This window comes from Cricetulus griseus, unplaced genomic scaffold (assembly GCF_003668045.3).
Source record: "Cricetulus griseus strain 17A/GY unplaced genomic scaffold, alternate assembly CriGri-PICRH-1.0 unplaced_scaffold_2, whole genome shotgun sequence".
NCBI lineage: Eukaryota > Metazoa > Chordata > Mammalia > Rodentia > Cricetidae > Cricetulus > Cricetulus griseus.
In genome coordinates this window covers 9,897,335-9,908,191 of record NW_023276919.1, presented here as the reverse complement: position 1 = coordinate 9,908,191, position 10,857 = coordinate 9,897,335, and the positions used below count along the sequence as shown (strand labels likewise).

Here is a 10,857-nt window from a genome sequence, read left to right as displayed (position 1 = left end):
CCATGAAGCCCTGCGCCAGCTCCGTCAGCAACCGGAAGTCCTGCTCCAGAGGCTCCGCCCCGTCGCCCTTCTCCCCGGCCATGGAGACCCTGCAGCAGCCGACGCCCCGGCCCCGGCCCCGGCCCAGCTTTAAATGCGCTCAGGGGGCGGGGCCTCCGGGGCGAGGGCGGGGCTAATCCGGGAAATCCCGGCTCAGCCGGATCAGGGCCGGGGGCGGGGCCTGTGGATCCTCCGGTCTCAGTGTCTCAGCGACCCCGCCCCCCGCTGACTGACGGGCGGGTGACCTCACAGAGGGCGGGGCCTCACCCGGGGATCCCTCTGATCCGGTTTAATCCGCATCCCAGCTGACGTCACCGCCGGGGCTCCAGGACCGGGAAACCCCGTGACGGGTGTATTGGGGTCAGGGATGACGTCATCGATGACGTCGGGGGAACCCCTGGGGCGTGAGTCACGTCCACAGTATCACAGGACCGGGAGATGATTGACAGGTGCCTGGGGGAGGAATTCCCGCCCTAGGCGTGAGGTGTCCTGGGTGATTGACATCCTGGGGTGACCTCATCGTTGTCGATAGGGACCCAGGAGGGGCGGAAGTCCCGCCCGATGTGTCATTCAATGGGGAGATGATTGACTGTAGGAAACTAGAGAGGAAGTCCCGCCCCCTGCGTCATAGGACGGGGAGATTGACAGGAATTTACGACCCCACTGTCAGAGGACTGGGAGGTGATTGACCAACACAGGGGAGGAAGTCCCGCCCTCAGCGTCACAGGACAGGGAAATGATTGACAGGGACAGGGGAGGAAGTCCCGCCCTCAGCCTCAGAGTACAGGGAGATGATTGACAGGGAAAGGGAGGAAGTCCCGCCCTCAGCCTCAGAGTACAGGGAGATGATTGACAGGGACAGGGGAGGAAGTCCCGCCATCAGCCTCAGAGTACAGGGAGATGATTGACAGGGACAGGGGGGCAAGTCCCGCCCTCAGCCTCAGAGTACAGGGAAATTATTGACAGGGACAGGGGAGGAAGTCCCGCCATCAGCCTCAGAGTACAGGGAGATGATTGACAGGGACAGGGGGGCAAGTCCCGCCCTCAGCCTCAGAGTACAGGGAAATTATTGACAGGGACAGGGGGGGAAGTACCGCCCTCAGCCTTAGGGGACAGAAGGATGATTGACAGGGACAGGGGGGGAAGTCCCGCCCTCAGCTTCAGAGTACAGGGAGATGATTGACAGGGACAGGGGAGTAAGTCCCGCCCTCAGCCTCAGAGTACAGGGAGATGATTGACAGGGACAGGGGAGGAAGTCCCGCCCTCAGCCTCAGAGTACAGGGAAATGATTGACACGGACAGGGGAGGAAGTCCCGCCCTCAGCCTCAGGGGACAAGTGGATGAATGACAGGGACAGGGGAGGAAGTCCCGCCCTCAGCGTTTGAGGACGGGGAGGTGATTGACAGGGACTGGGTTGGACGTCCCGCCCTCAGCCTCAGGGTACAGGGAGGTGATTGACAGGGATTGGGGAAGAAGTCCCGCCCTCAGCATCTGAGGACGGGTTGGTGATTGACAGGGACAGGGGAGGAACTCCCTGTGTGTCCAGGGAGGATTTCCTGTGTGTCCAGTTAGTCCCGCCCTCAGCGTGTCAAAAGATTTCCATCCCGCAGTGATGACATCCTTGAGGGGCGGGACTCATCCCGCTCCTGTCAATCAACCCCGTCTGTGTCTCAGCACCAGACGGAGGGGCGGGACTTCCTGGACACACAGGAAATCATCAGTCATCACCATGGTGACCTCACAGCTCAAACAAACCCGACTGGCAAGGGGCGTGACTTCCATTTTGGGACCGGAAGTTGTCAGTTATTGACTCCCCGCCCTCCCCTTGACGTCACAGCTGACCCTGGTGTCCAGGTTATTGGCAGAAGTGCTTCGTGTGGGCGGGACTTCCTTCCCGGGACCGGAAGTATCAGTCTGCCCAGTGTAGCCTGATGACGTCATTGCCCTCACTGCCGCCACAGGGGCTGACGGGGTCACCTGAGGTCATGGACCCAGAGGGCGGAACTTCCTGGCAAGTACCGGAAGTTGTCAATCCCGACCGCCTCAGTGTCCACCGATGACGTCATGGGTGTGACTGACGTCACCAGAAACAATACGGTGGTCAGAGCATGAGGACTGCACGGGTGGGACTTCCTGTCCCAGAGAGGAAGTGACTGCTGTGTGAGACCCCATCCCCAGTGAGTGACGTCACCGCCCACAGTGGTCACCTGGCGTCATGGGTGGCAGAGGCGGGACTTCCTGTTGGAACCGGAAGTTAAAGATTATTCAGCCCAATCTCCCTGCTGACGGTGGGGGCGGGACTTCCTGCGCTGGACTGTGAGTCCCTGGGGACTCCAACCCGACCTGACGTCATGGGCTGTGAGGGCGGGACTTCTGGGCGGCGACCGGAAGTGGCCAGATATCACCCGAGAGTGCACAGTGATGACGTCATGGTCCCCAGCTGCGTCACACGGAGGTGGTTAGGGTGGGCGGGACTTCCAGTCCGGCCCATGAAGTTGTCAGTCTGTAGCCCCAGGCTGACGTCACGGACCCGCCCTCGTCCCCGGCGCGCACAGAGACTTCCGGCCACACCGGGAGCAGGGGGGGAGGGGATTTATTTGGTGAAGGGGGAAAGGGGCGGAGTCAAGGCGGCCACGCCCCCACCACAGTCGACATTTAAAAGGGCGCTGACGTCACACTGCACCCGGGAGCTAGCTCGTGTACTTCCTGTCCGTGACGTCCCGGTGGGCGTGGCAGCCGCGGTGGGCGGGGCCCTCACCGGCTCCAGGCGCTGCGGCGGCGCCGCGGGGAGCGAGGGGAGCGGGACCGCGGTGGTCCCCGCCCCGGCGGTGGCGGCTGCGCCTGCGCTCGCGCTCCCGGTCCGCGCGGTGCCGCCGCGGCGCCTCCGTCTCCTCCTCCTCGGCGTCACTTCCGGGTCGGCTCCCGCTTCTGCTTCCGGCTCCGCCCTTCCGGTGCTGCTCCCGCCCGGGCTCCGGCTCGCGGTCTCCCCGGTCGTCGTCTCCGCCCCGCGCTGCGTCCTCTCTGCGCGATGACGTCACCGGGGTGGGCGGGGCCGACGTCACCGCGGGGTCGCTTCCGGTTTTGGCAGGCGGGGGCCGGGCCCTGCCCCGCCCCCGGCTCCGCCCGCGGCTCCTCCCCCGCGGCCTGCGCGTCCCGCTCCTCCTGGGCGGGGGCCGGTGGAAGGGGCCTGGGGCGGGGCGGGGCCCCCGGGGGCGGGGCGGGCCTACGCGCGCGCGGCCACGCCCTGCAGCATGTCCAGCACGGGGCCCAGCAGGGCGTCGGCGGGCGCGTCCGCGGGGGCGGGGCCCCGGCGGGGGAGGGCGGGGGTCCCGGGGCCCTGCGTCGCGCCCGGCGCCCCGCGGCTGAGCCAGCAGCGTCAGCAGCCGTTGGCGCAGCTCCCGCTCCCGGCGCTGCAGCCCCAGCGCCCGGCGCTTCTCGCGCTCCACGCGGGCGAGCTCGGCCTTCCTGCAGCCGGCGGCGCTCGTCCTGGTGCTGCCGCCGCCGCGCCGCCTGCGGGGGTCAGAGGGGTCACGGGGGTCAGGGGGGGGGTCAGACGGGGGTCCACGGGGGTCAGAGGGGGTCACGGGGGTCAGACGGGGGTTCACGGGGGTCAGAGGGGGGTCACACGGGGATCATTGGGGGTCAGAGGGGGTCATGGGGGTCAGACGGGGTCACGGGGGTCAGAGGGGGTCATGGGGGTCACACGGGGACAAGAGGGGCGGTCACCACAGGGTCACAGAGGTCAGAGGGTGTCAGAGGGGGGTACACGGGGGTCAGAGGGGGGATCATTGGGGTCAGAGGGGGTCACAGGGGTCACGGGGTCATAGGGGGATCATTGGGGGTCAGAGGGAGGTCACAGGGGGTCAGATGGGGGGCCAGAGGCGGTCAGAAGGGTTCACATGGGGGTCAGAGGGAGGTCAGAGGGGTCATTGGGGGTCACACGGGGACAGAGGGGGGTCACACAGGGTCACAGAGGTCAGAGGGGAGGTCAGAGGGGGTCAGAGGGGGGTCACACGGGGGTCAGAGGGAGGTCAGAGGGGGTCACAGGGAGGTCACAGGGGGTCACACGGGGGTCACAGGGGGACCACATGGCGGCCACATCAGGTCAGGTAGGGGTCAGATGTCACACAAGGTCACATCGGATCACAAAAGGGTCAAATGGGGTCCCAGGGATCAGATGCGGTCATAAGGAGGTCACAGAAAGGTCAGAAAGAGGTCAAGTTGGTGTCAGGAGGGAGTCACAAAAGGGTCACAAGGGGCAAGTTGGAGTCATGGAGGAGTCAGAGCAGGTCACCAGGGTCACACGAAGGTCATAGAAAGGTCAAGTGGGGTCACAAGCAGGTCACAGAAAGGTCAGACAGAGGTCATGATGGTCATGGGGATCCTAGGGAGTCTGACGGGTTCACACGAGGTCAGGGGGGTCACACAAGTGTCACGCAACGTTCAAGTGGGTCACAGGGGGTCATATGTGGGTCACGGGGGCAAACAGAGGTCACAGAGGGGTCAGGGGGTCACACAAGGCCACGTGGGGTCACAGAAAGGTGACGCAGAGACCACGAGGGTAGCAAGGGGGTCACAGACAGGTCACACGGGGGTCAGCCAGGGATCACAATGAGGTCACTGAGGGGTCACATGGAGACGACACGGGGGTCACAGACTGGAGGACGACCCGGGGGCCCCACGGGGGTCACGCTGACCCCGCCCCTGCTGACGTCACCCCTGCCTCTGACCCCGCCCACACCTGAGACGTCTCCCCGCCCCTCCCGTGACGTCACCCCGCCCCTCCCCACGCTGACCCCGCCCCCGCGACGTCACCCCGCCCTCCGTCCCCGTGACGTCGGCCCCGCCCCGCCCCTCCCACGCTGACCCCGCCCCCGCGACGTCACCCCGCCCCCGCCCTCCCGTGACGTCGCCCCGCCCTCCCCACGCGTTGACCCCGCCCCCGTGACGTCACCCCGCCCCCCCATGACGTCGCCCCCACCCCCGCCCTCCCCGTGACGTCGCCCTGCCCCTCCCCACGCTGACCCCGTCCCCGCTGACGGTCCCCCGCCCTCCCCCACGCTGACCCCGCCCCCCGTGACGTCGCCCCGCCCCTCCCCACGCTGACCCGCCCCCGTGACGTCCGCCCGCCCTCCCCACGCTGACCCCGCCCCCGTGACGTCACCTCGGCGGCGGCCCAGCAGCTCCGCCACCAGCCGCAGCTCTGCAGGTTGCGCTGCGCCAGCAGCAGCTTCCGCTCCTCGGCGCGGATCCGGCCCTGCAGCCGCCGCTGCTCCTCCTGCTGCAGCTCTCCGCCCGGCGCCGCCGCCGCCGCTGCTCCCGCGGCCCGGGCCCGCTCCTCCCGGCGCCGCAGCTTCTCCCCCCGGCGGCGGGCGCGCGCTCCTGCTCCTCCGCCTCGCGGGCGCGCCTGGGGGAGGGGGCGGGGTCACGGGGGAGCTCGGTGGGACCCCTGTGTGGCCTCCCCATGTGACCTCTGTGACCTCAGTGGGACCCCTGGGACCTCAGTGTGACCCCTGGGACCTCAGTGTGACCCCTGGGACCCCCCTGTGACCCATGACCCCAGTGTGACCCCTGTGTGGCGTCTGTAACCGCCGTGTGTGATCCACGTGTGAGCTTTGTAACCTGTGTGACGCATGTGTGACCCCTGTGTGAACTCCGTGTGACCTTCACTGTAACCTCTGTGACCTGTGTGACCTATATGACCCACATGTGAATTCTCTATGAACTCCCTATGACCTCCGTGTGACCCCCTACATGTGACCTTTGTAACCTGTGTGTCCCATGTGATCGCCCTGTGTGACCTCCCCATGACCTCCATGACCCGTGTGATCCCCGTGACCTCAATGTGACCCTTGTGAACCCTGTGTTACAACTGTGTGACCCGTGTGACCTCCACATGTGACCTGCGTGACCTCTATGACCCCCGTGTGACCTCCATGTGTGACTCCTTTCACCTCCACATGTGACCTCTGTGACCTGTGTGTGACCTCTATAACCCACATGTGACCTCTCTGTGACCTCCCCATGACCTCCGTGTGACCCCAGTGTGACCCCCTACATGTGACCTCCCCATGACCTTTGTGACTTGTGTGAAGCCTGTGTGACCCCCACATTTGACATGTGTGACCTCTATGACCCCCATGTGACCTCTGCGACCCCCGTGTGACCTCCATGTGTGACTCTTTTCACCTCCACGTGTGACCTCTGTGACCCCCATGTGACCTCTATGACCCCCGTGTGACCTCTGCGACCCCCGTGTGACCTCTGTGACCTGTGTGACTTGTGTGACCCCCGTGTGACCTCTGTGACCCCCATGTGACCTCTATGACCCCCGTGTGACCTCTGCGACCCCCGTGTGACCTCCCCCGGCCCCGCCCACCGCTCCTCCTGGCGCCGCCGCTCCTCCGCCTCCTTCTCGCGCCGCTTCTGCTCCTCGCGCTGCAGCTCGAGCTCCTGCAGCTTCTGCCGCTCCAGCTGCCGCTTCCGGATGGAGGCGTCGCTCAGGTGCTTGGTGGAGTCGAAGGTCACCTGGGGGTCACGGGGGGTCACGGGGGTCAATTGTCGGCCCTTCGGGGTCAGCTTAGCTCACCAGGGTCATGGAGGGGTCACCAGGGAGTCAGCAGGGGTCAGGTGGGGTCACTGGAGGGGTCACACGAGATCAACCAGGAGTCCATTGGGTCAAGCCCGGGTCCCCTGGGGGTCGCAGAAGGGTCACGGGGTCATCAGGACTGTCAGGTAGGGGTGGGAGGGGTGACGGAGGAGTCACCAGGGTCACTGGGGGGTCACGGAGAGGGTGACGGGGTGAGGGCGGGGTCGCTGAGGGGGTGGGAGGAGTCACCGGGGTCAGGGAGAGAGTCACGGGGTGAGGGTGGGTCACTGAGTGGGAGGGAGGGGCCACCGGGGTCCCCGTGGGGTCACGGAGAGTGTGACGGGGTGAGGGCGGGGTCGCTGACGGGGTGGGAGGAGTCACCGGGGTCCCCGTGGGGTCACGGAGAGGGTGACGGGGTGAGGGCGGGGTCGCTGACGGGGTGGGAGGAGTCACCAGGGTCACGGAGAGGGTGACAGGGTGAAGGACGGGGTCACTGACGGGGAGGGAGGAGTCACCGGGGTCACTGGGGGGTCACAGAAAGGGTGACAGGGTGAGGGCGGGGTCGCTGACGGGGTGGGAGGAGTCACCAGGGTCACGGAGAGGGTGACAGGGTGAAGAACGGGGTCACTGACAGGGTGGGAGGAGTCACCGGGGTCACTGGGGGGGCTCATGGAGAGGGTGACGGGGTGAGGGCGGGGTCGCTGAGGGGGAGGGAGGGGTCACCGTGGGGTCACAGAGAGGGTGACAGGGTGAGGGCGGGGTCACTAACAGGGTGGGAGGAGTCACCGGGGTCCCCGTGGGGTCACGGAGAGGGTGACGGGGTGAGGGCGGGGTCGCTGACGGGGTGGGAGGGGCCGCCGGAGCCACTGAGGGGCCGCACAGGGGTCCGGAAGGGGTCACAGGGTCCGGGAGTCACCGGGGCGGGGTCCCCCGGGAGGGGCGGGGAGTCCAGGGCGGGACCCCGGGGTCACACGCGCGATCCCGGGGTCGGGGAAGGATCCCCGTGTGAGCCCCACCCCGCCCACCCGTGCCGGCCCCGCCCCCGGGGCCCCGCCCCCGGGCCCCGCCCCGCCCCAGGCGCGGCCCCGCCCACCTTGATGTTGCAGGCCACGGCCTTGCCGTCGTCGCCCTTGAACATGAGCTTCATGCCGCGCAGCGCGGTCATGGCGCGGATGAAGCCCGCGTACTCGCGGTACTGCACGTAGGCCTCGAAGTTGAGGTGGCCGCCGAAGCTGAAGGTGTGGAAGCTGCGCCCCGTCATCTCCTCGCGGTAGGGGTCGAGCATGGGGATGTCCACGTGCCGGATGTCGCCGAACGTGCGGAAGGCCTGGCGCAGCAGCGCCTCGCTGGGCCGCTCGGACGCCGCCAGGCCGGAGGCCGACGCGGACCCGGAAGCGGCGTCGGGGGCGGCGGCGGCGGCGGCGCCCGAGCGGGGCGCGAACCAGCGGCAGGGCAGCCCCTCGAGGTGGATGGTGTCGGGGCGCTCGCCGGGCAGCGCCTCGTCCATGTCGCTGGCGTCGCGGAAGAAGGAGTCCCAGTCGTGGCGCGTGGGGAAGTCGAGGCGGAACTCGGCGGCGCGCACGCGCAGCGCGTCGGCGAAGCCGCTGAGCTTGATGGTCTTGCCGTCCAGGCAGGCGAGGAAGGGGCGCACGAGCGCGCGGTTCTCCACCTCCGCCTCGAAGCGGATGAAGTCCAGCGTGCTCTTGGCGATGCGCAGCGCCGAGAACTGCGCGCGCGCCTGCGCCGCCGCCATGGCCTTGAGCCGCTCCATCACCTCCCAGTTGGAGATGGACTTGCCCGGCTGGCGCAGCGGCGGCAGCGCCACGCTGATGGTCACCTTGGTGATGGGCTTGAGGTAGAGCCCCAGGGCGGGGCACAGCGCCACCGCCTCCGACGTGTCGTGCACGATGGTGGCGCCCGACATGCTGGCGGCTGCGGGGGGGGGGGGGGGGGGGGGGGGCGGGTGAGACGCACGGGATCCCGGCCTCCGGGTCCCACTTCCGGTTTCCGCTTCCTCTTCCCGCTTCCCCTCTCTCTCTCTCCACGCAGGGCGTCACTTCCTGTCTACCTCGCTCACTTCCTGTCTCTCTCACTCACTTCCTGTCTCTCTCTCTACCCACATGCGTTCACTTCCTGTCGCTCTCCTTGGCGTCCCACTTCCTGCTTCGACTTCTTGTTTCCTAATTTAGGCTTCTGGTTCCCAGTTCTGAATTCCTGTTTCTCGCTTCCTACTTCCTGTTTCAACTTCATGTCTCTCTGCCTGACTTGCCATCTTTGTCTTTTCTCACTTCCTGTGTCTCTCTCCCCTCACTTCCCGTCTCTCTCTCCCCTCACTTCCTCTCTCTCTCCCCTCACTTCCCGTCTCTCTCCCCTCACTTCCCATCTCTCTCTCTCACTTCCTATCTGTCTCCCCTCACTTCCTGGCTCTGTCTCCCCTCAGTTCCCATCTCTCTCCCCTCACTTCCAGTCTCTCTCTCCCCTTATTCCTCTCCCCCCTCACTTCCCCTCTCTCTCAACCCTCACTTCCTGTCTCTCTCCCATAACTTCCTCTCTCTCCTCACTTCCTATTTCTCCTCACTTCCTCTCTCTCCCCTCACTTCCTCTGTCTCTCACTTCCTGTCTCTCTCTCCCCTCACTTCCTGTTTTCTCTCCCCTCACTTCCTCTCTCTCCCCTCACTTCCTCTGTCTCTCACTTCCTGTCTCTCTCTCCCCTCACTTCCTGTTTTCTCTCCCCTCACTTCCTCTCTCTCTCCCCTCACTTCCTGTCTCTCTCTCCCCTCACTTCCTGTCTCTCTCTCCCCTCATTCCTCTCTCTCCTCACTTCCCATCTCTCTCCCCCCTCACTTCCCGTTTCTCTATGTCACTTCCTGTGTCTTTCCCTGGATTCTCACTTCCTGCTTCCACTTCCTCTCTCCTAATTCAGGTTCCTGGTTCCCAGTCCTGAATTCCTGTTTCTGAATTTCTACTTCCTGTTTCAACTTCCTGTCCTCTCACCTCACTTCCTGCGTACTGTCACCTCCTGTCTGTCCCTTACATCCTGATTCCACTTCCTGTTTCCCACTCACAGTTTTTCACGTCCTGTCTCTCAGGCCCATGAACTGCTCACTTCCGGTTTCCCTGAAGGCCCAGAAATATCTGTCAATCACACACAAGCCACGCCCCCACCTGTCAATCACTCATAGGCTACGCCCCCACCTGTCAATCACTCACAGACACCGCCCCGCCCCGTCAGTCACTCAAAGTTCACACCACCCACCCGTGAGTCAATCACACACCCCGCCCCAACCGTCAGTCACTGACAGACCGCGCCCCCCACACGTCAGTCACAGACCTCACGCCCCACCCGTCAGTCACTTGCGGACCCCGCCCCCTCACGTGAATCACAGAAACCCCGCCCACACACGTCCGTTACTCAGACCCCACCCCCTCCCCGTCAATCAATCACAGACCCCGCCACAACCCGTCAATCACACAGACATCACCCACGACGCGTCAGTCACTGACAGACCCCACCCCCGACACGTCAATCACTCACGGACCCCGCCCCCACACGTCAGTCACTCACAAACCCCGCCCGCACACGTCAGTCACTCACAGACCCCGCCCCCAGCCGTCAGTCACTCACACACCCCACCACACACGTCAATCACTCACAGACCCCGGCCCCAGCCGTCAGTCACTCACGGACCCCGCCCCCACCAGTCGGTCACTCATACACCCCGCCCCCACACGTCAGTCACTCAGACCCCGCCCCCCACCTGTCAGTCACTCACGGACCCCACCCCCCCCGTCACTCACTAACAAACCCCACCCCCACACGTCAGTCACTCACTTCCCAGCCACACGTCAATCACCGCAGGACCCGCCCTCCGCCACACGCCACTTCCGCCCGCACGGGGTCTCCCGGGCCCGCGCTCACCACCGCGGCCTCCGCCGCCGCCGCCGCCGCCGCCGGGATCGAGCTCAGAAAGCGGCGCCCGCGTCCCCGACGCCGCCGCCCGACAGACGGACTCGGCTCTATGACGCGCTTCCGCTTCCGGTCTGCAGAACGCTGTCCTGGGACGCGGTGCCGCCCTCGCTGTGTGACGACAGCGCCCCGCTGGAGGATCTTCACGCCCGACTTCCGGATGGCTTCAGCACGCCAGCACTACAGACTTCCGGTCTCGGCTGACCGATTCCGTACCGGCGATGGCGGGGAAACGGAGACGGGAATTTCTCTTTCAAGTTCC

The 10,857-nt window shown here is 65.9% G+C and overlaps 2 protein-coding genes across 2 annotated transcripts in view; both read right to left on the bottom strand.

Moving 5' to 3' along the window:
• Positions 1–2,105, bottom strand: part of LOC113838540 (acetylserotonin O-methyltransferase-like) — a 6,600-nt gene extending 4,495 nt beyond the window's left edge. Inside the window, exons 1-3 of the mRNA XM_035453753.1 lie at positions 2,017–2,105; positions 307–436; positions 10–127 (exon numbers count right to left, since the gene is read on the bottom strand). Coding sequence (XP_035309644.1) covers positions 10–127; positions 307–436; positions 2,017–2,105 — 337 coding nt within the window. The remainder of the gene's footprint in view (positions 1–9; positions 128–306; positions 437–2,016) is intronic.
• A 510-nt stretch (positions 2,106–2,615) lies between these two features.
• LOC113838541 (A-kinase anchor protein 17A-like) lies at positions 2,616–10,677 on the bottom strand. The gene is given in 9 exon segments (XM_027434168.2): positions 2,616–2,850; positions 2,853–3,500; positions 3,502–3,549; positions 5,199–5,239; positions 5,242–5,416; positions 5,419–5,446; positions 6,419–6,567; positions 7,722–8,560; positions 10,548–10,677. Coding segments are annotated over 8 exon segments (1,977 nt in total). The 5' UTR covers positions 8,553–8,560; positions 10,548–10,677; the 3' UTR covers positions 2,616–2,793.
• Positions 10,678–10,857: the final 180 nt, after the last annotated feature.